The 27108-nt window shown below is 47.2% G+C and overlaps 1 protein-coding gene across 3 annotated transcripts in view; it reads right to left on the bottom strand.

Annotated features, from left to right (window-relative positions):
* The window catches only part of BBS9 (Bardet-Biedl syndrome 9), a 332853-nt gene that overhangs the window by 37704 nt on the left and 268041 nt on the right, over nt 1-27108 (bottom strand). For all 3 annotated transcript variants that reach the window (XM_070425210.1, XM_070425211.1, XM_070425212.1), the window contains 2 exons: nt 23704-23886; nt 11384-11606 (listed from right to left, as the gene is read on the bottom strand). In XM_070425210.1, coding sequence (XP_070281311.1) covers nt 11384-11606; nt 23704-23886 — 406 coding nt within the window. The remainder of the gene's footprint in view (nt 1-11383; nt 11607-23703; nt 23887-27108) is intronic.

Here is a 27108-nt window from a genome sequence, read left to right as displayed (position 1 = left end):
ACTACTTGAGACCTGAGGGTGGGTGTAAATTAGCTGGTGAGCATGTGTACTGGGGGCAGGGGCAAGGCTTGGGGGGGGGGGGGGCACAGTATTCAAGGCGAAGGGAATCAGATGCAAAGGCCAGAGGAAGGAAAAAGCTTGGAGAGGAGTCTTGTGTGGGAAAAGCAGAGGCAAAGGGGAATTGTGGAGGAACTGCTGGCCGAGAAATGGAGGAAAAAGAAGGAGAGTCCTGTAGGTCAAGGTAACAAGTCTGATCCTAAGTGCAAGTGTCTTCTTCTGAGAAAAAATAGACATTAAAAGATGAATAAAAATAAAAAAGAATGTTTAAGTAACCCGATGGGAAGTAGAGTTTGCTGTGGGCAGTTTTGACCTGGGTGGTATAGGAGCGATTCTTCTGCACAGTTGGCGGGCGGGGGGCGGGGAAGGGGGGCAGGGGCGGGGGGTAAAGGGTGGAGAAGAGGCTGGAGCTTGAGCAAAATCCCAAGAGTTAACCATTGGGAATGAGGTAGGAAATCAATCAAAAACAAAAAATAAAACTCTGAGTAGTAGAGGAAGGACCAGGTGAGGTCGCACAGCATGAAAGGAAAAAGGAGCAGTTGGGTCAGTTTTATGATTCATTTGAGCAACAATTTCTAGTTCCAGAGTAGAGCCAAGAAAAGCCAAAAGTTTACTCAGGGCTGGAAACTGACGAGGGATCTGGGGTAGAAATCCACAGGGTTACACAAGGCGGAGCAAAAGGGCTCGTGGAGGGACAAATAAAGGTGGAGTGGGTGTGTTGGAAGGTGTGGAGTGGGTGTGTTGGAAGGTGGGGAGTGGGTGTGTTGGAAGGTGGGGAGTGGGTGTGTTGGCAGGTGGGGAGCGGAGAAGTAGAGAACTGAGTGATACAAAGCTGGGAAAGGGAAATGACAATGTCTGCGTTACTTCAAATCAACTTCACAGTGCTGTGTTGAGCATCTTCACCTTCCAGTTACATTAGATTCCAGGGATGTGGAAATGCATGTCCTGTCTCTGTCCTCAGAGATTCACAGTGTAAGGCAGAGTCGGCATCCAATAATGACTGACGATATAGCACCCAAATCAGAATAAACTCAAAATAAAGATATGCTGAAAATAATATGAAAATTGTTTTTATGGTATAAAATGTTTTAATGATCACTATTCATCAAATTTATTAAGAAAACTCAAAAATTACTTGGGCTTTTTTAACGAAACTAGAAACGGATTCTTTCATCAGAATACTTTGAAAACTATAATGTCCAAATAATATTAATATTAATAAACTAAATTGTATTATAAAACCAAATAGAATATTTACCTACTCATACAAGGAATCTGTCTCAAATAATAAAATATACCACTCACCCTAACTGGTTTGGCTCAGTGGATAGAGTGTCAGCCTGCGGACTCAAGGGTCCCAGGTTCGATTCCGGTTAAGGGCATGTACCTTGGTTGTGGGCACATCCCCAGTGGGAGGTGTACAGGAGGCAGCTGATGGATGTTTCTCTCTCATCGATGTTTCTAACTCTCTATCTCTCTCTCTTCTTCTCTGTAAAAAATCAATAAAAATATATTTAAAAAAAATAAAATATACCACTCTTCCATTTCACAAAATGGGGGGGGGGGGGGGGGCGGAGGGAAGGAGGTTTAGTCATAACAAAAACTCAGGTACAAATGGTTTCTAATTGGCACTGTTTCCCCTAACCCTGATCTATCTGTGTACATTGCATTGTCACTCTCTGAATTGTGTTGCCCTGTGACTGCCCCTACTGGAATGCCAGCGCCATGAGGGTGATTTGTGTTTATCTGGTCTGCCACTCTGCCCCTAGGACCTAGAACGGTGCCTGGAACTTAGAAAGCACTCAACACATTTCCCCTGGGGGCTCAATCTTGGCTTGGTATAGGATGCCTTTTTCAACAGAAATAATGCATGAAGTGTTGAATTTCTAAATTCATAACATGTATAAGTTATAAATGATTTTCCAAGAGTTAACATGTTAAGTTTAGAAAATTACAATGGTCTGATACTTCATCTAAGTTTAAAAGGAAAGATTTTTTTTTTTATCTCTTAAAAAATAAAAATGTAACATTGGGTAACTTACTTGTGGAAGTAAGTACACAGCCACATAGACTGTCGAAAGGTCCCAATGACATGGTATGCTGCATCAAACTTCATTTTTTCACTAAAACCCACTGACTTCTACACCTGAGCCCTTAAAATCTGCCACTGCATTTGCCTAGAACTAGGGTGCCAGCGAGCTGGGGCCTGGCCCCCCTTGCCAGGGATGCACGGTAGGTGTGTTTGCTTCCTGTTTCACGGCTGCAGTCATTTCCAAGCCTATTTTTAACAAATGCCAAAATTATGCTAGCGCGACCCACATACAAACACCTGTGCTAATGAAAACCATCCTATCGGCATTAGCACAAATCACGGCTTCTGAGAGCTAGCGGGTGACATCACTTTACTTTTGGGTAACATTTTCCGCATGACACTGGCCTGTGGCTCTGAAAGCAGTCTTAAGGGAAACACAAAAATTCTATCTAAACACCAAAATATTTGTTTTTGAGTAAGAAATTAAACATTTTAATAACAAAAAGCTACATTTAAAAAAAAGCATACAGAGTTGAAACATACAGCACAGAGGACTACAACTGTGTTTGACTTTTTATTTTTTTAAATATGTTTTTATTGATTTCATAAAACAATAAAGGGAGAGGCAGAGAGGGATAGAAACATCAATGATGAGAGAGAATCGCTGACCAGCTGCCTCCTGTATGCCCCCTACTGGGAATCAAACCCTGACCTCCTGGTTCCTAGGTCAATGCTCAACCACTGAGCCACACCAGCCGGGCAAGGTGCTTTCCCTTTTTAGAATCAGATATTTCTATTCTCTGAGAGCTACCAGAATCCAGAGACCAGTTTTTCATTTTCATTTTTAATTGTTTAAGAACTATCCATATTACACATAAATAGGAAGGGACTGACTAGTCCCGTGGTCGGCAAACCGTGGCTCGAGAGCCACATGTGGCTCTTTGGCCCCTTGAGTGTGGGTCTTCCACAAAATACCGCCACACTCAAGGGACCAAAGAGCCGCATGTGGCTCACGAGCTGCAGTTTGCTGAGCCGCAAGTTTGCTGACCACTGGACTAGTCCAACAGTTTGAATAAGCACACTAAAAATGGTGGGGGGTTTTTAAACTTTAGTATGAAAAGATTTTTTAAAGGTTGGCAGTACGTAATCACCATGTGGGGGGACAAAGAGGGTATGGGGGACAAATGGTGACGGAAGGAGACTTGACTTGGGGTGGCGGACACACAATACAACATAAAGATGATGTATAATATAATCATACACCTGAAACCTATGTAATTTTGTTAACCAATATCACCCCAATAAATGCAATTAAAGCATTTAGGTAAAAACAAAAACAAAAAAACAAGGTCGGCAGCATGGCCCCGGCTTCCTTTGGCAGGATGGCTCAGAGTGGAAGCGCCCCGTCTTGGCTTGCTGGCTGTGCAGGGCCAGAGGGAGAGGGGCGTTCCTATTTTAGGCCAAGTGCATCAGCGCCAGTGAGAAATGACTGAGCCACACAGATGGGCCAAATGGTTGGGTCTGCCCCACCTTCCCATGGATATTCTCATTATGCATAGATTTTAAATTTTTTAATGAAAATAATGTGATATAAAATAAATCTTAATGACAGTCTCACATAAGTAGTTGGATGAACTGCTTTTAAGCACTAAAAATGCTTTAGCCAGGCACCCTAAAATCTCAAGGACAACAACAACAATAAACACAACTTTAATCACAGTCATGAATTTACACTGAAAGCAGAGAAACTGCTATTGTCAGAGACCGAATTTGTTAGAGAGATACAGGCACTGAGAGTAGAGGTGGGAGGGAAGGAAGCAGGAGGCATGTTTATTACAACAGGAGGAGGACTAGGCAAGCCCGCTGCTGCACACAGGGTCCCGGGGCAGCAGAAGTGGAGGTGGGGGTAGAAGTGGAGGGAGGAAGACCAGAAGAGAAACGGGTACAAGTTAAGGTGACTGTAGAGATCCCTTCAGACCAGCAGCTGTCGGAAAAAAGACCTTTTCTTTTCTTCCTCATATTTGAAGATCAACAGCCCTAATATCAATAGCATGTGAGAAAAGTTATTTTTTATACAATAAAAAGCCCCAGAGATAATACCTCACCGAGGGATGCTCCTCTCTGGGCTAACTCAGCAACTTTTAAAGGAACTGAAAATTACACAGAATTAGGCTTCCCGCTGCAATATTTCACATGAGAGTAGTCCAAAGAAAGGACAGCTCACTTTATGGCTGGGTGAGGGTAAAAAATGAGCATCTTACAGATCCGTCTGTATGACGTGGCTAAAGAAACAGAAATAATGATGTCTTTTAAAGTTATTTAATTTATTCCCCTGCTTTCAGGCAGGGTTTTTCCCAAATTATCTTTAGACTGTTGAGTATCCGCATTAGTTTAAACATCTGCAGGAAAGGAAATTCCTCAAACTCCCCTGGTATTCTCTTCCTGTATTAACAGCCCTACTTCCAAGAAACGGGCTTTGGTCATCACATTGTAATTAGTCACCAGCCAGCTTGTCTATCAACAAGTATTTGCTAAGTACACACAGGGAGAATGGTATTCTATTAGGTCTTTGATGGTAGACCTTACCCTAGAGTTGCTCCTAATTGCTTCTCCTGTGAAATCAAGTCTAATCCTGGATTCAAATATTCTCCCACTAACCCTCCATTCAGCCAATTATGAACTCCCTAATACAATGGATAAGACCAGCATCCTGTTAATAACTGAATGCTTTCCTATACACTATAGTTTGATTTTTGAAGGAGTATGTTGTTTCAAAACAAGGAGGTGTTATCTCAATATTTCAAGCTAAGAAACTATGGCTCCAAAAATAATACGTAGCTGCACAATTGCTCAATGGCTGAGTTTGTCCTCCCCAAAGTGGCTACTGCAAACCAACTTGAATTTACCACCTCCCCATTCACCCCTTCTTGTCTCTCACAGATCGTTATAAACTAAACCTCCTTCAGCAAAACTCCTGTGGAGGGATTGCATTAAACTTTCCATTAAATATTCCCAACTTCTATCCAGGTTCCAATGTTTTCCTCTTCTCAAATACTAAATCTGTTCAGTTTACCTATATTCTAGATTATGCCTCTGCCTCCTCAAAGCTTCCCACTTAACACTGTTGGGTTCGGAATATTCTCATCTTGCCACTACCCCATGACCTTCAAACATCTCTACATTATCTTTTTTTTTTAAAGAAAGAAAAGAAAAGAAAAGTCCTGACAACAGACTATCCCTATTCTATCAGTCTGCCTATATTGCTCCTTTCAGTTACCAAAAGATCTTCCCTTTGCCTCCTACTGTCCTTGATAGTATTGACACCACCTCTCCCGGGCATTCCTTGAAAGTCACTCCTCCCATAGAATCCACTTCCCATCCCAGGTTCCTGGCTCTGCAGCTAAGTCCCAAATCCCATGATCCCCTCCCAATGCCTTCTCTCCTCAGATGGCTCATCCAATTGCAAAATAATGACCTGTAAACTGAAGATACCAAATCTACTTTTCTAGCTTCAATCTTTCCCTTGAGCTAAAAATTCCTCAGATACAGCTGTCAACACCTGCCTCTTCTTGGATGTGCCTTCATCATCTCAAGCTCATTGTATTATAAATGAAGCACATTATCCATAACACACAAAACTCACTCAGCCAACTTAATCATTTCCACCAACGGCAACCAACAAGCTTGATGGAATATCTGTGTTCTTCCCTCCTCTTCACACTCCCCTCCCACCTGCACACCACCATGAGCTTGGTATTTCTCAAACACTGTGTTTTATAAGTCACTTACAGCTTAGGAACCTACAACTGCTCCCATTACATGCTCGTCTCTCAATCTCTTCTATGCAGCTCCCAAGTTTCTAGATTAACTAGTGCTTCCTGATCTAGCCACCTGAACTTCTAATTTGAAATTTAACCAGTTCACTTACAGGCCCATATCTCCTTGCTTGTATCTATAATATCTGCCACTCTCCTTTCTGAAAGTCTAAAACTTATACCTACTTGTAGACGCATCCTTTTTAATAAAAGCTCCACTAATTCATTCTAAAAATATAAGGCAGACCAATGTCAATTTCCCATTTTGATACTGTACTGCAGTTATGTCAAATGTCACCTTTGGGGAAAACTGGAGGAAGGTTACAAGGGATTCTATGTAATATATCTGTGCCTTCCTGGGAGTCCATAATTAAATTATTATATATATTTTATACTATTTCAAAATAAAAAGTTTTAAAAATATATGGTGGTCACCAGCTAGCTATATGGCAAGCCTAAGTGGGGAGCTGAGGCCATAAAGAAGAATGTAATACGTACTGGGCTCTCCATGCACTACCTTCCATCTGGGTGTTATGAGCTGAATTGTGCCCTCCCAAAAATTCATAGGGTGAAGCCCTAAGCCCCAATGCGACCCTATTTGGAGAGAGGGCCATCAAAGCAGAAGATAAGGTTAAATGAGGTCATAAGGAGGGGGCCCTAATCCAAAAGGACCAGTGTCCTTGTAAAGAGAAGAGGGGACACTAGGATGTGCTCACACAGAGGAAAGGCCGTGTGAGGACTCAGGGGAGGCGGCCATCTGAAAGCCAAGCAGAAAGGCCTCAGGAGAAACCAAACCTGCCAGCACCTTAACCCTGAAGTGCCAGCCTCCAGAACAGTGAGAAAACGGATCTGTTGCTTAAGCCGCCCAGCCTGTGTCCTGTGTTACGCAGCCCCAGCAGGCTCTACCACATGTATTTATCCATCTGTGAGTTGACGAATATTGGGATTTTCCCACTTTTTAGCTATAATTCTGCTATGAACATTTATAAGTTGTTGTTTTTTATGGTGGTACTAAAAATAAAGGAGGAATCTTAATACAGGGAGACTCTGGTCGGTGGTTTTAATGACCTGAATAGGAATGGGGTGTTAGCAAGTAAGGGCAGTGGGGGCAGGGGAAGGGGCACATGTGGGAGGTGCCATCGTCAGGTGCTGGTGACTGACTGAGTAGGGCGAGTAAAGGAAACAGAGGGTCCAGTTGTGTCGAGACCCCTGGCCTGGGCACTGGGCAATACCAGGCACTGAGACCCGGCACATAGAGGAGATGAGTCTCACTCAGGCAGATGGAATCGGAGAGGCCTGCAGGGTATCGAGGGAGACGTGTGAGACCTGGAGGAGAGGCCAGAAAGAAAGATACAAACCCGGAAGTACATGGAGTTCAGGTGGCAGTGTGACGAGATTGTCCGGAGAGCATGAAGTCAGACCAATAGTCTGGAGACGGAAAAGGAACAGGAAGCCACAAAGCAGCCTGGAAAGACAGGTCTGAGGGCACAGGAGCAGTTTCCAGTAGCGAAGAAGCCCAGGAGGGAGAAGACTCTGAGAGGGAGGCGGTGGCATCGTAAAACTCTGCAGAGCAGCCAAGCAGGCTGCAGCCAAGTGCTCACCAGATTGAGCATTATGAGCTCGCTCATGGAAGGTGGAAAATCACTCAGAGAGCAATGCTTGCAGGACTCGGCCTCCTGTCAGAGGCAGCACGGAGATGGAAAGGAGGCAGAACCCATAAACCAGCTGCACACATTGATGCAGAGTCCTGGGAGGGACTTGGGTATCCATTCATCAGAACCGAAATGCAAACAAGCCCCATAGACACACGGTCATTGCCCTTGAATACTTCCTGTGGGGAGTAGAAAGCCATTCATTGTCCTGATGTATAACATTGGTCCTTGCTTTTCCCTTACCACCATTTCTGATATAATTATAGTTGTTTCCTTATTGGTACTTTCTATCATGGTCCCTTTTAATAAGTTACAGACGTTGTTGGTAGGAAAACACACAATAATGGAGAAGACGGAATAGGAAGACTCTCAGACACCCCCTGAAACTCTGCCACCAGGATAATCCCACAGCACACGCCTTACTTACATGCTTCGGGCTGACGAAGAATGGCCTGTCACCTCGTATCCATGTAGCCACCTCCACCTCCTCTGCGTTTTTGTGATTTCATTGTTTTATATTTAAACTAGAGGCCTGGTGCACGAAATTCGTGCACGGGTAGGGTCCCTAGGCCTGGCCAGCGTTCAAGGCCAATCTGTGGGGCAACCAGCGCGGTGATCAGGGGGTCCCTGCTGGCACCCGCCTTGGCTGGCCTGGTGCCACCTGCTCACCAGCCCTGCCCCTTGCCACCATCAGTCGGGGCCTGCGGGCTGGGGGCAGCTCCTGTGTTCAGCGTCTGCTCCCTGGTGATCAGTACCTGTCATAGCGGACCCTCATTCTGCCATTCGGTCAATTTGCATATTAGGCTTTTATTATATAGGATCTCTTCTTCATCTGAAATGTACTGTGGCACATGGTATAGCCTAGGGAATCTGTTTTGTTTTTGTGACACACACTCTGGCCTTTCCTACCATGAGGTCACTCCATCTTCCTGGCCCCAGCTACCTCCGCTGTTAAGCAAGAAGGTGAACGAAGATGATTCCTGAGTTCCTGCCCAGCCATTGATAAAGGATCAGATCTGGGAAAAATACTTGTATGCACACCTATGTCCAATGATCCACTCCTTTCTAGAACGCCACGTTACCTTCATGTACTCTGAAACTAAACTGGCATTGCAAATTGCACAATTACTGACTGGAAGCAGAAATAATTCCTAGAATTGTCTGCTATCTCTGTGATAATAGCATCATGTCACCCATGGAGATAATAAACATTAAGCACAAAACAAAGATATATTTTTAATATATTCCTCATAGCAAAGAAAAGAAATGGCGTGAAACTATTCTGCCCATTTCCTCCCACACTGCTCCACCAATTTAAGGGGAAAGAGCCAGATGGAGCACAGTCCATGCGGGAGGAAGCAAGGTGAGCAGTGCATTTGCACCGTTGCGGTCTGTGTGGTCCGGAGGGAAGCCCAGAGGGCTCAGAGGTTTGGATTCTAGACATAACCCTTCGGTAAGCATGGAACTCTGGGCAGGAAATTTAGCTTTTTCCAACTCCGTCTTCTATTTGTAAAACAGCAAAAATTCTACGCGTTTCTTCTACCTCAAAAATGTGCAAAGCACAGAAATGAGTGTGTGAGAACTTGGAGTTCTGGTGGGAAGGCTTAGGCACGATGGAGTTTGTCCTTGACCAAGAGCATTGACTGAACCGGTAAAATTCACTCCCCTGATTAGCTCAGGAGGGTCATCGGCAAGTGAGAGCCAGCGGCCACGAGCCCGACAGAGGCACAGGTGCAGCAGCCTCCACCTCTCCCTGAACACGGCTGGGCCAGCATGGAGGCGCAGACCTTGTTACAGATTCCTGGCTTATGAACAGTATATTTTCAATCTTCCTTCATTTCTCCTTTCCTTCCTTCTCTCCCTCCTTTCGTTGCCCCTTCCTCCCATACAGTTACCATTTTGCATCAAGGGCTTGGATGGACTCAGCCCTCGAGTTGCTTCCAATCTAGCTATTGAAGCACATGACGGAAGTGCCACCGTGAAGTGACTAAGGGGGCCTGACTCCCTGCAGGTGTCCAGGCCTTTGCTGGCAGCACCACCAGGGGATTCCTAGTGGCCATTCCCAAAGCAGCCCTGACGGGAACGTGGGGAAGAGAAGGCAGATGCTCAGCCAAGCAGGGGCCGATTGCCTTCTCTGGGTACGTCCTCTCCTTTACAGAGTTCTCCTCCCTCCAGCCGCCTTGCTTTCCCAACTGACAAGAAGGAGGGAGGCCACATCAGAGCGCCAGTGACAGTGAGTACTTCTCATTTACTATCTCAGTGGGCCTAAATATTTATTTCTTAGAAAAAAGAATCCTGCAACAGTGGACAGAAGATGGACGAGTAGAGGCTGAAGGACCAGTCTGGAGGATGCTAACAAGATGAAGAGGACCTAAACTAAGACAAACTATTCCAACTGCTTCTGCGTAGGAGGCATTTCTATTCTGAAACACTCATTTGGCATAAAAGGTAGGTTCTCTCTGTGAGTGATGACAGTGGTTCTCAACCTTCTGGCCCTAAAGTTTGTCCTTGACCAAGAGCACTGACTGAACAGGTAAAATTCACTGGCCCTTAAATACAGTTCCTCATGTTGTGACCCAACCATAAAATTATTTTCGTTGCTACTTCATAACTGTACTGTTGCTACTGTTATGAATCGTAATGTAAATATCTGATATGCAGGATGGCCTTAGGCGACCCCTGTGAAAGGGTCGTTCGACCACCAAAGGGGTCGAGACCCACAGGTTGAGAACCACTGGATTAAGGTAAGACCATTTAAAACCATCAGATATAGTGCCCCATGGCCCCAAACCAGCTATTCCCAGCCCCACACCAGATTCGAGACCGAGTTATCCATCTGTCTCTAACAATGGGGAGCATTACCGCTTGGATTTTCTAAGTGTGTCTCTGTTCCAAGCACTGTCCTGGGTGCTTTACAAACCCCCGAGGCCCTGGCAACGAAGGAGGGATTATTTTATCACTTTCCAAACGAGGAAACGAAGATTCTGAAAAGTTAGCTCACACACTCAGGGTCACATATGCAGTGGGGCATGGAGGGAGGACCAGACGCTGCCTGCAGGCTGTACATACTGGATTATGCTCCGCTGTCCCCACGCTTATCTTTTTGAGTTTTTGCTGGCGTTCCTTCTCCCTTCGAGAAATGCTGATGGAGGGGAAAGGCAGCAGCAGGAAGCGCAGCAGCATGGGTGGGGGAAGGAAGAAGAGAAAGCCACCCGCTTCCCATACTATGGTCCTTGCTTCCGGAGGAAAGAGCAGCTGCAGCTGCTGCCTTTAATACATTCATTGACTTCCTGCTCCTTCCTGCGGCCTAAGAGAGGCTCACAGAAGAGGGAAGAGGGGGTGGGTGGGGCTGCTGCCTCCAAGGGGCCCTCTGGCTGTGGGAGGAAAGGGGCCTGGGTGTCCAAGGCCACACAGGGGAGAGCCCTCTGGTGCCGCACCCCCTGATCCTGGGCTTTCTCCTTGTCTCCACCCCCTGATCCTGCTGACCACAACCCGAGGAAACAGCAGAAGGACAGACCTCATCTGGATAACATCAGCGGCTTGCATTATGCTAGTTTCATCTAAGAAATACGGTATCGCAAAATCACATTTAGTTTTATTCTCTAATCCACTTTTTATTGGTTAGATCCATAACAACATGGATCATGTTTAAAAGCAGAGGGAAGAACAGAGACATACCATTCTAGAAACGTCTCCCACCAAGTGGTTACCCTGGGAGAGCTGAGGGGACACGAGAAAGCCATCTTCTATCATCACTTACTGTGAAATGTGGAGCCCAAGTACCGCCACAGACACAGCCCTGTGGCCGGGCCTGGCGCAGCGCTCACCTGGCATGACCATGGTGGGCGGGGCCGCCGCGTCGGTGCTCAGGCAGAGGCGGCCGCCTTTGGCCAGGCGATCGCAGAGCAAGGTGATGTGCTTCTTCAGGCGGCTGGTGTCTCTGGGCTTGCTCAGCTGGCTGCTCAGGTTCAGAGCCTGCTCCTTGGAGCTCTTGGAGAGGCAGGTCTTCAGGAGGTGGGAAACCGCCGCATCCACCGTTTCCTCCCAGCCCTGGAGGCAAAAGCCAATTTTGAGAGTAAGCGGAGATGATACATGAGCAAAGTAGGCACTTCACTGGGAACTGAGTTGTAAGACGACTGGTGTCTGGAATATTCCAGACGAGTCTGGTGCTGGACTCAGCTCCGCGTGCTGTGTGGCCTTGAGCGGGTCACTACGTTCCTCTTGGCCTCAGCCTCTTCTACAGCTGAGGACACCAGCAGCCTGCACCCCCTCCGAGGGCTGGGGGTGAAGTGAGGTGGGCAGGAGACGTGCTAGCCCTGTGCCGGGCAGGTCGGATGACCTGGAGGGTGAGCTGCCCACCCTCTGCGGAAGGGCCAGGAGGTGGTCAGGGAGCGGGACCTGTGGGCATCTTGAGGGAAACGGAACGAAGGGAAAACCCTGGTGCCTCTCTCAGCTCTTGGTCCCGCAGCCTCGGGGCTGCAGGCAGAAACCACAGGAGCTTGTTTCAAGGGGGCTTTTGTGAGACACAAACCTATCCAGTCCCACGTCACTGACCAGGTGACAAAAAGTGACACAAAGAAAGGACATGGCCATGGACGCCACTGTCGCTGGGCACCGTGTGGCCGTGCTGCAGGACAGACCTGGGCAAGGACACACCTCCGCGCAGTGAAGGCTGCCGCCCCGGAACCTGGGTGCTGGGCAGCGACCTCAGCGTGTCAGGGGGTGCCAGCACCGGCAGTGCCTGCGCAGAAGATACCGGCATCAGGCAACATGAGGAGTAGGGGGATCAGCTCCCGAGCTCCCACTGGGCATCACGGGGCCCCAGGGAGACTGAATGGGGCTCTGGAGGTCCCGAGCAGCCCAATAGGGAGGCATGAGTGCAATCTGGGAATTAGTGCCAACATGATCCATTTGTCCCCAGAGACTAGTCCCGTGGGCCTGACAACCTAAGTGAAATGATAAAGGAAGACAGCGGTGAACGTGTTCGCACAGAATAACGCAGAGGAGGTGAGAGCCTGAGACTCAGAAAGGAGCCCGGGAGTTCCCTGGGGGCACCACTCCATCCTCATCCTCATCCTCACCCTCACCCTCACCCTCACCGGCTGAGCCACCTGCAAATATGCAAATCGGATTAGGTTACTCCTCAACTTCAGCTCCAAAATCCAAAAGGTCGGGGTTTTTTGCCTTTTTAATATATTTTTATTGATTTCAGAGAGGAAGGGAAAGGGGGAGAGAGATAGAAACATCAATGATGAGAGAGAATCACTGATTGGCTGCCTCCTGCATGCCCCCTACTGGGGATCAAGCAGCACCTGAGCATGTGCCCTGACCGGGAATTGAACCATGACCTCTGGGTCCATAGGTCGAAGCTCAACTACTGCTCCAGCTCCTGCTCCATCTCATTCTCTCCTATCCACCTGTGTCCGCACTGTCACCCAGGCCTCGGCACGTGCCCGGCTCTCCCGCGGCAATGCCCTGTCTCTGCTCTTTACCTGGCAATGCCCACTTTCAGGCACTGCCTTCGTGGGCCCTCCTCGTGGCTGAGACCTTACAAGCCCAGCTCCCCCGCAGCACTCCCCCTGCCCGCCTTCCCCAGGACAGGCCCGCGGTTCTCCACACCCCACCACTGTGCTGAGCAAACAGGGGGCTCATGAAGTGTGTTTGCTGGACAGAGAGCTGGTGAGATACGGAACCAGCTGGGAGGACTTTGAAGACATTAGTCCAGCCTTGTGGGACTTTACCAGGATCCCTTACACAACAGCAGCCATCTGCCCAGGCGTGGCCGTCTTCCCGATCCAGAATCATGACTTTGGGAGGCAGTTCATTACTTTCAGGGACATGTATAACCAGCAAAACTCGATTCCTATGCTGAGCCCAGATATGCCCCATCGGCCCTCGTTCTCCCCTCCAGAGCCATGCGAATAAGGCTCGCCCCTCTGCCACCTGGCAGCGCCCTGCATCTGTGAGGACAACCAGTCGGTACCCTCTCTTCCAGAGAAAACATCCCCAGTTCCTCCAGCTCTTCCTTATGCAAACATGGCTTCGACTTTTCTCTCTATCCTAACCACTGGCCTTTGAATGAGGGCCAATTTCAGGCACTTAAAAATGTACACAGCTGCCCTGGCTGGTTTTGCTCAGTGGATAGAGCGTCAGCCTGTGGACTGAAGGGTCCCAGGTTCGATTCCGGTCAAGGACACATACCCAGGTTGTGGGCTCGATCCCCAGTGGAGGGGGCATGCAGGAGGCAGCTAATCAATGATTCTCTCTCATCATTGATGTTTCTATCTCTCTCTTCTTCTTCCTTCCTCTCTGAAATCAATAAAAATATTTTTTTTAAATGTACACAGATAACTAGAGAGCCCCAGACTGCCCCCGAGATACCGGGCTGGGGATGGACCTGCAGGGGGACACAGCGGTCCCTCCTGCATGCTGGGACTTCTCCTGCCAGTCCGGCCTCCAGTCGCCTCTGGTCACCTCTGCTCTCTGGGCACCGCACTGCATACTCTTGTTTCACGATGAACCAACAGATGATTAAACCCCAGGCCCTTCCCACACTCACCACGCATCTCACTCGAGGCTTATGCAGTTAGTGCTTTAGACCCACACGCAGACCAAATATGCCCACTCGAGAACGTCCAACTGCTTGCCAGAATCAGGACGTTTTTACTCTAGTGACCCATTACAGATGCCACTGGGCAAGTTAAGAAACAAATTAATCATTTTAGGCTGATCTTGAAAATCCTTTCAAGAGTTGTAAAGACTGTGAAAACAGCTTCCTATCCAAAACCATCAGAGAATAATAAGCCACTAGTTACTACAAAGCTATCTCTATACAACTATCAAAATCTAAACTCAACGATATCTAAAATTGAATTTGTATTTCAATAACAATGGGAAGAAGTAAATTAAGGCAAAAGAGTAATCTGGATGTCACTAGAGAGGACATATTTCCTTTGAAAAAAAATTTTTAATTGATTTTTAAAGAGAGAGGAAGAAAGAGGGACAGAGAAAGAGAAACATCGATGTGAGAGCAGAACATAGATGGGCTGCCTCCTGCACACTCCCTACCGGGGATCAAGTTCGAAACCCACGCATGTGCCCTGATGGGAAATCGAACCAGCAACCTTTGGGTACACAGACAACACCCACCAACTGAGCCACACCGGCCAGGGCAGGAGAGGACACATTTTCAAGTTGATTTCAGAGCCATTGAGAAAGCCCTATGGCGCATAAAAAGGAAAGATCCTTTGTATATAATTTGACATCTGTGTGCTCTGTGGTCATTTCAGCATTGAAACAGTTGCTACTATTTTGTAGACTATTCATCTAAGCAAGCTACTGTTTTCAAAAGTAGCTAACAGTGGCATATTAGATGATTTAAGTAGATACGGCATTTAGTTAGTAGAGAATTTCCTTATTTATTGCCAACTCGCAGACCAAGTGAAAACCATGTCGTGTTTAGGTGTTTGGCATGGATATTTCTTTCACATGAGGCACGATGCCAACACTTCAGAAAGACTGCTACTCAGATGCAGGGTAATTATTTGGAGGGCCCGGATTGCTACATAAACTCAAATATGATGATGAAAAGGAATGTTGACCAGACAAAAAAAGAGCCTTTGAAATGAGAATTTCATTACAATAAAAACGCAATGTGATAACTCACTGATCAAACATGTAGCATAATTGCCTGATGAAATGGGAAAACTATGCGGAAATCTAGAACCTCGGGGTGAGAAGGACCTTCATGGCATTTTATCCACCTCCAGCCTCTGACAGACGGAGTTTAGCGGCAACAGGAGCGGAAAGCACGGGTTGCTTCAAACCAATGCACTCTGATCCTCTCTTTTTAAGGGTATGTTTTGCACTTGACCGGGACTCCCTTTCTGACCTCACGGCTTCAGGCAGGAGATCACAGAGTGATTACCTGAATTATCACGAAACCCGATCTTAGTGAGAGAGCCACGTTCGGTTTTAAAACAAAACACAACATGACGTGGTCCATAAACTAATGCTGTAACTTACAATAGATGGCATCTCAGTGCTGAAATACAGCAGTAATACAGTAATAGCCACGATTTCGTGGATGACTCATATGCCCAGCATCACATCAGCACTCCCTGCACAATTAGCCCTCACATGAGTCTCAAGATCCTCCCCACACCAGCCCGCCTGGGACAGGGCTTCCGAGGAGGCCACACGGGGAGTGCTACTTTTTCAAGGATGGGCTAGCACCTCTGATCTTACTGTGGTAGTAGCAGGAGGATTCTGTGCTTACAGATGACAAAGATAATCAAACATCAAAACCCTGAATCTGAAAATGATGGCAAAGGCACCCAAGGGAGGCTCAGTATGTGGCCTACTTCATTGAGACCAAACAGACAGTGTAATTTTCAGTTGCTTTGGGTAAGAAATAGAATTTGGATATGTCTTATTGAAGAAAAACCTTATTTCATATATACATATATGACTCATTCCAGTTTATGGTGTTTCAGTCACCTTTGGTAGTAAGCCATAGCTACCTAATGGAGGCCAGATTGTGCAGTAAAAAATATAGTGAACAATACACCTGAAATGTAGGAAGGAATTCCCTGTGTAACGGCTCCTCGGTGCCCACTCGGCCCTGCTCTCAGCCTGACATGTGTGGAGCTCTGGTTCTGAGGCCTCTGAACTGGCCAGTCCCTCACCCCCCACACACTGTTCCCGGCAAACTCCGGGCAGGCAGGCCTTCATGAGAAAGGCGCTGGAGAGCTGATTCACTCGCTTTCTTTGTTGTTGTTGTTGTTCCTTAAATTTGTATTGATTTTTTAGAGAGAGGAAAAGAGAGAGAGAGAGAGAGAGAGAGAGAGAAACATGGATGTGAGAAACATCCATCAGTTGCCTCAAACACACGCCCTAACCAGGGATTGAACCCACAACCTTGGTATGTGCCCTGACGGGAAAGGACCACACTCCAACCAACTGAGCCACACTGGCCAGGGCTCCACTCACTTTCCTAATCTCATGTTCTTCCTCTGTTTTCTCACTTGTTTACTGGCTCAGTAGGAATATAAAACAAAAAGCAAGCTGAGATCGAATCTGAATGGCCACTCTCACTTCTCTTCCCACAAAAACAGTGCTTAGCGAGTTCCCTAAGGACATAGACCTGACTAAGGATTTGTTCACATTTGAACCTCAGCCTAACTACATTCTACTCAGGTGATAGGCCTCACCTGGCATTGCCAACTACAGTGGGGCCTTGACTTACGAGTTTAATTCGTTCCGAGACCGAGCTCTTTAAGGAGTTCGTTAGCTCAAATTACTCTGTCAACTCTATGCAAAAAATCGGCCGAGAGACAGCTGGTATCTCAAAAAACTCATTAGTCAGGACACTCGTAAGTCAAGGCCCCACTGTATTAGCATGTAGGCTGCATTCGGCACCTCAGAGTTACAAACATGAACACTTCACACCATGAGGATTTGACTAACCACTCTGAGTGCATTACCTTTAGTTGACCAGAGCCAAGTGCTGGGCTAGCTTTACGGCCCATGTTTCCTGGAGGCCTGTCTAGAAAGACTGGATCAGGAATTGGTGGGTATGTCTGGTTCACTACTGTCGGCACTGTTACCAAATTTGGCTAAATCAATACAGGTGAGGTGTACCTAACAGCTGTTTTCACTTTGAATACTAGTATGTTGGGGAGCACAAGACACTTGTTTGGAAAGTTGTCAGGAGGACATTCTGAGAAAAGGGAAGTGTGTGGAAGGCTACCTGCCCTGTTTATTGGAATTCCGAATTAGGGGAGACTTAGGGGAGTGCTGAAGGCGGCGCCCCTAATTATTCCTTGAATTTTCCAAACAAGCCTGTGCACGTGCAGACCCCCGGGTGTTTACTGGAATCCCTGTGCTTAGTCCCTGGAGGGGACTAAGGTCTATGTCGGGTCTATGTCCTTAGGGAACTCGCTAATGCCCTTGCCTAGAGGACAATGTAAACATGTGTCCTCCCAAGATTACTCACCCTGCTGATTGCATCTAAAGATAAAAATTCCAATAACAGGCGAACGCGGCAGGCAATCGAGGCTGCTCTGGCCACTAGAGCCAGGCAAGCCCCTTAGCTCTCTCCTCCACAGTGAAGCTGTCAGAGTAACCTGTTCATCCATCGTTCAGGGGCTGCTGGTCAGCCCAGCAGATGTATCCATCACTGGTAAGACTGAAAATGTTTGTCTTTGCTCACTGGATTCCAGGGTGTAAATGAATACACGTATGAATAGGTGTGTCAACGGTGCAGGAGAGCTCAGGCTTTGCTCATATAGAACCCAAACTATCTGAGGTCGCTTGAAAAAAAAAAAAAAACCGGGGGTGGGGGGGAATGCAAAATCAAAGTAGAATGCTTCCTTTTAAAAAATGGTTTTTAAAAAACTACACGTTATTGAAGGAGAATCTGTAATTGTATGAAACGTTATGAAAATATCATGATAAAATGCGATCCCCACCTACTTATATCTGACTACGCCCTTAAAGAGGGCGGCCAGCGGGTAAACGGGACACTACTTCTGGTGAAGAAAAATGCTATTCGCCCGCTAATGGCAAAAGCGTGTGCCCCGGAAAGCCAGCTCGCCCCGAACCAAGCGGGAAGCTGGGGAGCCCCAGACTCTGAGTTTCAGGAAGAAGATATGGTGGCGCCCAGGGGCTGGAAGTGCTGGCCGCCTGGCACCGGGGCCCCAGCTGGACCAGGTCCGAGAGCCACAGGTGGACAGGCACAGGTGCCACGGGAGACAGTGAGTGGAGCCTCACAGAGACTGCAGGGCAGGTCAACGAAGCGACGAAGCAACGTGGGCAGAAAGGCTAATTCAAATGCCACCCAGAAAGCCTGACAGAGGGACACAAGCCAGGGGGGTCTCACAGAAGCATCTGCACATGGAATAACAGGGCCCAGGGACTGGCAACGCCACACGGGCGGCTCTGCTGTGCAGGCAGCGAGCACTGGGCTCAGAGCAGCAAGTCACCAGTACCCAGGGGCGCGTTCCTAAAGAACGCAAGGCCCTCCAACATCAAAATCAGCTCTTCGTCATTAGAAGACTCAAACTAGGTTGTTTAGATGCGTTTTAAGGAAATTGAACTAACAGCAGTACACCAGCCAGGAAGCAGTGTGAGGGGGCGGGGGGGGTGGCGGTTGTGTAGGTTTTACTTACTTAGTTATTAGTATGTAAAACACACCTTATTTCAAAAAGGAACTGAGCTGGCCTACGGGAGAGGGAGGCTCCCGTTAATCAACTCCTTTTTCACTTATTCAGGCTCTTTACTCCTAAATGCATAAAGAATAGTAAATATGTCCACACTTGATACACACGAGCAAAGTTTACAGAAATTTCACATCAGCACTTGTACATTGTATTCCACTTGGCTCCCAATTCTGAAGTATTTCAACTATTTCCATTTTAGAATAGCAAGCGAGTGGGCAGGAAGGCTCCGAGATGTGTTATATAAACTGTGGGGAAGCACAAGAGTTGCATCTAAGTAGCGACGACGCAGACAGTGTGGCCGTTCTGAACATAAAACTCGTCCTTTCATGTTTATCTTGCTGGCTACGAGCATGGGAATCACCAAAATATTTACTTTCTGCCCTGTGTCCCGCAGACAGCTGTCACCGCGACGCTGCGCTAGCACTCAGGAAAGGCGGGCGTCAGGCCGACACCAGACTTCCTCCTTCTGTTCGCCTGGTAAGAAGAGGCCCTTAATCACAGTAATGATCAGGCAGCTCTGTCCTCACTCAGCCCAGACGGGAGGCACAATGGCCCTCCCATCAGACCTGACGGGTGACATGCACGTCTTTTAAACCCTGTAAGTGAGCCTTGATAAGTCCCTCCACACAATAGGATTTCCTATTGTAAACATCTGTTTCTTCACACGAACCATGCTGAACAGGTTAAAAATAAGTTTCTCTTTCCCTCTCAGCTTGCAAAAGGAATAATCAATCAAAAAGGTAGGCTGAGGGTTCAAATCTTCATCTAAACTTCCCCAGGGGATTTTAAAGTTCAATATCAGAGAAGGTAACTATTAAACCCTTGGGAACACCTTACAGCGTTTCTTCTTCAAAGAGTAGATGATATCTGCTGAAGGTGTTCTGTGAACTTTGGAAAAAAGACAAAGTCAGGAAAATGCTTTGTAATGTGTCACTGTTCCTTCCAACCCTCGGCCTGTCCGTAATCGGGTGCCCTAACCAGTGCACTGTTGCTCTTGTCTTAGAAAATCCTCCGGGGACACGTGGAGCACAAATGACATTCGGACCAACACTCTGAGACAGCCCATTAGGAAATACCACACTCCTTGCTCTCTTGCCATCCACTGGACTGCATGTCCAGGAATCTTAGTCATCTGAGCTGCTGACTAGGAAACTGAGAAGCAGGTCTGTGCAGGGAGCAGGCAGGGCCGGGAGGAGTCACCCACAGAGGATGGGATGTTTTGTGTCCTGAGGCAGGCGAGGTGCCTCGAACACTGCCTGAAACATAGCAGGTACTGAATAATTATTCACTGAAGGAATAAATGACAGAGGTATGTATCCTTTTCCAGCATGGGCTTCTGTACCGCATCATGGGAGGGGCTGTGGATAATACACAATTATAGACTGTCTCAGACTCAAACCAGTCACACACGCTCACTGGTGTAAGCAGAGACAGTGTCTTTGCAGAACCTCTGAGGACAGAGTCAGGGACACGGGTTTTCATCCTGCACAGAGAACTCAAATACTCGGAAATACGCTCTGTCCCCAACCTGGAAAGTAAGACAACAACCCGTTTCAGAGTTGCCCGGTCAGGTACTCTGATAGGATGCTATTTTGGGCAACACTTCTCCTTCATCATGGAAGACGGTAGGGACAACACCATATTATCAAGTCCACTATGAAAATGAGGTTAAGAGTTCTTTTTAGAGACGCCCAATAGAACATTCAATGTTTTTCTTAAAGTGAGAAAGAGGATCCCTACCAAACACACCTGGCTTAGAGATTTCCAGCACCTTTACAAAAATCACGTACAATAGTCTACAATACCAACAGTTATTTGCCCCCAAAATAGTACTAAGCGGCAAGAATGGAAAAGTATTACTAGAGAGACAAATCAAAGAAACAATGATGCGCTCTGTTCCAAGTGAGATGGTATTTAAAAAAATACTGATTCTATAGTGCAGTGGTTCTCAACCTGGGGGTCGCGACCCCTTTGGGGGTCAAACGACCCTTTCACAGGGTCGCCTAGGACCAACCTGCATATCAGATATTTACATGACGATTCCTAACAGTAGCAACATGACAGTTATGAAGTAGCAACGAAAATAATTTTATGGTTGGGGGTCACAACATGAGGAACTGTATTTAAAGGGCCAGAAGGTTGAGAACCACTGCGTACAGTGCAAAGAATATTGCTGTCATTAGCAACGGCAAGTTCTAAATATTTTTGCTTTGTGAACCTAATGTCATTAAGAAGAAGATATTCCAGAACGGACTACGGCAGTTAGCCTGCCTTGTGACACGTGCCGCCCAAATAAATACAACCAACCAGGACGTGGCGCTTGCTGAGCACTCGCCTCGGCCTCTCAGTACTTCTGGGGACAACTGACCTTGAGCGGAGGCTGCGCTGAAAACGATGTCCACATGTCTGAGGCTCCCCCTCCCACATGCCCTCTGCCATCCACCCTCAACCAAACCGTCTAAATTACATTCAGATTTCTGTGGTGCCATAATAACTTCAATATGGGCTACATTTTCAACATTCTGGTCAGAGCCTCCTTTCTTCCCGCTGCACCCTCCTCCAAGTTATTTCAGGCTTGCATATTTCATTTTCACATCTCAGCGGGATACCCATCACATAACATTTATTTGTGAGGTCTAGAGGCATAATGTGGGGGATTGTGAACTAGCATGTCGAAACCGCATACTGCAGGCATACGTCTTCGAGAATGAAAAAGGATTCCTTTTTACTCAAGATATATAAGCTGTCTCCGCAGTGCAAGTCCAACGTGAATACCACAAGCTAATTAAAGATGAAGAGCATAACAAGCAGTATTAAAATGTCTGTTTTGATTCATTCTTCTCCAAGTTATGTTTTTATCGAATGTCCTGTCTCATTAATGACTTCAATAGACATAATGAGTGTACACACCTTCTAATCTCACCAAATTCAGGAGAGAGTTGGAAGAATTTGCCCATGCGTTTCGGGAGGTAGGACAGCAGAGAATACAGGGCGGGCAGGTGGAAGGGGCTGTGAGAGGATGCTAAGTCCATGCGCCTGCCCCCAGGGATGAATGTGCTTACAGCCACCCAGCAAAATGAGACTGTTTTTAAAGATCTCAATCCCACACTCTCTCTTGGGGTGCAATCCCTACATTTGAGAACATTTGTTTCTAGGAAGTTCTTCCTTCGGGTCTAACCCTGCTTCAGGAGCCTGTGAGCTGTGGAGTCACATGGGGCGCCCTGCTCAGAAGGGCCCGCACTTGCTTTAATGCTTGCTGTCGCCATCTTGAAATTCTTAATAATTTTATCTTTGAACTTGGGTTTTAAGTGAAGTTGAAGGGACAATGAAGCATGTGTGAGAAAGGAAGACATGCCTACAATGCGTGCACTCTCCTCCTCTCTGCCCTATGCACATGCGGCCCCGTGAGCTCAGCATTCTCGTGGTCCCATGATGAACAGAGACTCAAGTACAAGGAAGGCATGTTGCATCTGGACTGATGGAGCAGGGGTCCTGACAGCCCTGCAAGGCTTTTCATTTGAACCACAGCTTGTGGGGTTCTTTTTAATGTTTTTATTGATTTTTTAGAGAGGAAAAGAGTTGAGCATTGACCTATGAACCAAGAGTCACAGGTTCGATTCCCGGTCAGGGCACATGCCCTGGTTGCAGGATCAATCCCCAGTGGGAGGTGTGCAGGAGGCAGCTGATCAATGTTTCTCTCTCATCATTTATGTTTCTGTCTCTCTCTCTCCCTCTCCCTTCCTCTCTGAAATTATTTTAAAAATATATTTCTTTGTAATAAAAGCATGTAAAAAGTTCCCCCAAAATGGCAGCTGGTGGTCGTAGATATTTCTACAATTCAAGGGATCTGGGAAGTTATTATTTAAATGATCCTCTACCACCTGGCAGGGTAACTCACTGGTTGAGCCTCAACCTATGAACCAGGAGGTCATGGTTCAATTCCTGGTCAGGGCAGAGGCCTGGGTTGCAGGCTCACTCGCACTCCCCAGTAGGGGGTGTTTCTCTTTCTCTCTCTCTCTCTCTCTCTCTCTCTCTCTCTCTCTCTCTTTCCCTCCCTCCTTCCCTCCCTCCCTCTCTCTCTCTCTCCCTTTCTCTTTCTCTCTGAAATTATTTTTTAAATATATTTTTTAAAATAAAAATAAATGATCCTCTACCCAAAACTCGCAATACAAATCCCCATTTCCCCCCTTTTCATTCTAAACTGTCCATTCAAAGGATTAAGGGTAAAAGAGTTTACAAACGATACATAAAGAACTATATACATGTAATGAAATATTCCTGTCATTTTGCACAGCTATCTCAGCTGCCTCTAACCCTTGAAGTGACGCTAAATTTAAGAACGTGGAGCAAATTAAAATGGCTGAGCCGTTTAGATGAGCCAATCTGAAGGTTCGCTGCATCACCCAGGCAGTCAAACGACTGTTTCCTGGGCTTCTCGGTGCTTGCAGAACACAACGAAAATTGACTGCCCTGGCCGGTGTGGCTCAGTTGGTTGGGGGTCGTCCCATGCACTGAGAGGTTACCGGTTTGATTCCCGGTCAGAGCACATGCCTGGAGGTTGCAGGTTCGCTCCCCAGGAGAGAGAGTGCAGGAGGCAGCAGATCAATGATTCTCTCTTTCCCTCTCCCTCTCTCTCTAAAAGTCAATAAAAATAGTTTTTAAAAAATAGACTGGGTACCACATAAAAATGGACTATATACCTATTTTTAAAATAGCTCTAGGGGGAAAAGACTTTTATTTGACATTTTTATAATGATTTAAAGAAAAGGAAAACAGGATTTGGGTTAAACACACACACACACACACACACACAACCCAAGCCATCATCTAATACCTTAAAAAAATGATAGCCCTGTGACAGCTCCCTGCAGCCACCAGCTTTTCCGTCACAGTGGCTGTCACAGCGGCAGATGCGCGGGCCTTACCAGTTCCTGAGTGTCGTGCTGCAGAGGCAGGAACGCCGCCTCCAGGATGGCCACCTGGTCAGCGCTGAGCTTCTGCCACAGCCCGACCAGCAGAAGCAGCAGGTGCGTGGCGCTGCGCAGCCTGCTGAACGCCTGGAACACACTGGCTTGGTTTTCCTCCACGGCGTCTGCGAGCGCCATCACCTACAGGAATGATGGACTTCGGTTAGGGACCATCTCACACCCCCTGGGCCTCCAAAGAGCATGTGGCACACGCTGTGTTCCCTCCAACAACCTGGTGGCTCTGTCTCCCCAACACAAGGGACGCTGAGGAATAAGGGAGTTACCATTCATCTGTTCCTTTCCTTCTTTAAAACAAATGCCCAAAGGAATTGCAAATCCATGTGGCCGGAGGCACAAATACCCATGAAATCAGCTTAATGGGGCCTTGCCCAGGACCTCCCACAATAAGCTAATAAAAGTCACCTCTAGTGCAGTTATTACTGTCTCTAACACTGGTTAGCCACGGAGATGGGTTGACTTAAAAAATTCTTATCAAAATGACTGCATTTGCCTTATCATTTGAAATAATAACTTCATTACACCCCTTTCAGAAAATAGCTATCTCCCTCTGATTCTTCTTCATCTGTTTCATAGTTGGAATATCAATGTTGTTATAGCCAAAAGATAGACAGCATTCAAACGTTTAGCCAGTTGAGTAATATGTCATTTTGAACACAAATGTCAGGCACTGGCCCACAGGGACCTTAAAAAAAAAATGTTCGGGTGTGTTAGCTTTACAAGGCCAAGTCTACTAAGGATAGAATTGGCAGGAGTGAGTAGACTTGGCTTTTTTTTTCTTCTTTTCATCCTGTTGAATAATCTGTGGGGAAAAAAGAACTAAAGCAACAATTGGATGGAACATCCGAGACTGCCCATTGGTGTTTTATGTTATTTCAATGTCTTGGTGAATTCTGTGCTCATTAAAAGTAATGAATGGACTGGCCCAAAGGCGAGAGACGTCAGACAACCCCCAGGATGGGAGCAGCAAAGTCAGAGCAGCAAGCACCTTCCTGTGCATCCCACCAGCGTGAGGCCTGGGGCTCGGCCGAGTTTCCGAGGTCTCGTGCAGACGATCGATTCGGTGAGATTTCATGGGCTATTGACACTGGCCCAAGGCGCGTGTTAAAAAATCATCATTCAAACAAGTAGACTCTACAGCTGTGTGGTCTCCCAAATTCCACGGAGGGAGAGGCGCTGTCGGGGGACAGGCCTTGGGGTGTCTGGGGGACACTGGGACAGAGACGTAAATCAGGGAAAGACAGAGTGGCTGGAGGTCCTGGCCTGACAATGCCAGGCGGACGGGGACGCTTCGCCCCTTGGCTCAGGGCATTCAGCTCCCCAGGGAGCCCTGGGAACTTGGACCGAAGTCAGCTGTACAATAAAGTGCATTGCTCACTGTGCACCTATCACTGTGCTGCCTTCCATCGTGCTCAAAAGACCTGCAAGGTTTCTTATAGCCCATGAGGGTCTTATAATTTGTTGGACAGAAAACACACATACACAACCAATCAGTGGAAAGAAACATTACTGTAATAATGTCCTAATTGTGCAGGACACAAAGTGTGAAAGGACTTCCCAAAGGGACAAATGATTCCGGGCCAGAGTTAATGTCCCCGGGGCCTTTTACTCTGATGAGGCCTGGAACGCATCCCTTCCCCATGACTTCAAGCAGTCCCTCCAAGAGACAGGAGGAGGCCACCGTCCTTAAACCAAAACACCTGGACTCATCTGCCCTCCCCCTCGTCCTCCTCCCTCCCACCCCCCCTCCATGATTACCACGGACTCCTGTTAAAGCCCACCTTTATATTTTCTCCTTCCTGGGACTGTTACCAATCAAGCCTCACTGTGGGGGCCATGATACTAAGGCACAGATGCTTCTTGTCAGTAAGGCCAAATCATGCAAAGATCAAGGTCATGCACACCTCCCCGGAGCCAGGTAGGTGCAAAAATCTGCAGGAAGCACTACAGGGAATTCAGTGGTGACAGATCTCACCTCTACCTTCAAAGAGTTTATAATGAAGAAAGGGAAATAGGTCAAGGAGGCCAATGCTGACCATGTAGGGAAGACCCTATAGACTGAAGAGGAACACCATTAACATCGGGACTGCTGTGAATAACAATGCGTCCAGGGAACTGAGCACAGACTGCCCGCCGGCATCCTGCCCTGTGCCCGCGGTAGCAGTGCCTTCGCAGACACCTGCCCTGGGCTTAGCGGGCGTGATCTCTACTTTACAAATGACGCCTCGCAGATGTAAGGAATGTGCCCAGTGCTGTGCGCAGGGCCCACACACTGTGCCCTCGCTCAGAGGGCTCCACACCTCCTTCAGTGCCCTGCCTTCTCCCTCTTGAAATGCTTAATAATTTTGCTTTTGCATTTGTGCTTTGTGATGTGTGTGTGAGATGAGTGGGTGGGGGGTAAGATAATAGAGCATGCGCGTGAGCAGAGGAGACGTGCTCATGAACACCTAGAGTTACGTGTTCGTAGATTTGCATTTAAAACTGGCATCGCATAACAGCGGTTAGTGATCAAATTCATACTAAGGATTTAAATGTTAATTTTTCCTTACTTGGAATGACATTAGCTAGAAAATAAAAGATGTCATCAGAAGGTGTGAAAGTGAGACCCTGAACACAGGAGAAAGCTGATATGTTAGTAGCTGTCTTACCAGCCCTTTCTCCTGCCTTTAACAAGGGCCCTGCATGTTCATTTTACACTGGGGACTGCTAACTAGGTAGCCAGCTTGCCCACACCCAGGAAACAGGAGGCCAAGATGCGGACTGTGAGTCTCTCCTGCCAAAGCCTGGAGGAGCCCTGAAGTCCGCCCCCCGCCCCCCCCCCCTCTGGTTCAGAGAAGGGCCTCGCTGGTGCTGGGGCGGCGGGGGGGGGGGTGGGGGGGGGGCCTTTGAGAGGAGAGGTGGGGGAGGAAGCAGCCAGCACCACCCGGCTCAGGAGAGAAAAACCAATGGTTCTATTTGGGGAAATTTTGTGAGCCCACATTAAAATGGGCCATTCCGAAAAATTAAATTACATGAACTTAAAATTAAATACATTAAAACAAAGGTAATAAATACTCAAAATTACTTCCTAATTATTCTACTAATGTCTAGGTCCTTGAGGTTATTTATGCTTATTGCCCCTGCAGGTTGGAAACAGAAATGGTTATTGCCCATTTCTTCCCAAGTCCATATTCTGAGACCTCTCGCAGGTCTCTTGAAATCAGTCACAGTGGAAGTACTGACAACATGGAAGTCAACAAATGCTACAAAAGACCCCAGCCTTCCCACCACCTCTCCTCCCCAGGGAACCCGTTGTTCAATATTTACCAGCACACCACTTGGAATAGGTACCTGAAATGTGTCCTC

This window comes from Myotis yumanensis, unplaced genomic scaffold (assembly GCF_028538775.1).
Source record: "Myotis yumanensis isolate MYYU_CA2020_CCGP unplaced genomic scaffold, mMyoYum1.0.hap1 SCAF_9, whole genome shotgun sequence".
Lineage (NCBI taxonomy): Eukaryota > Metazoa > Chordata > Mammalia > Chiroptera > Vespertilionidae > Myotis > Myotis yumanensis.
Note: the sequence above shows the minus strand (reverse complement) of the source record. Positions and strands in the feature narration are given on the sequence as shown.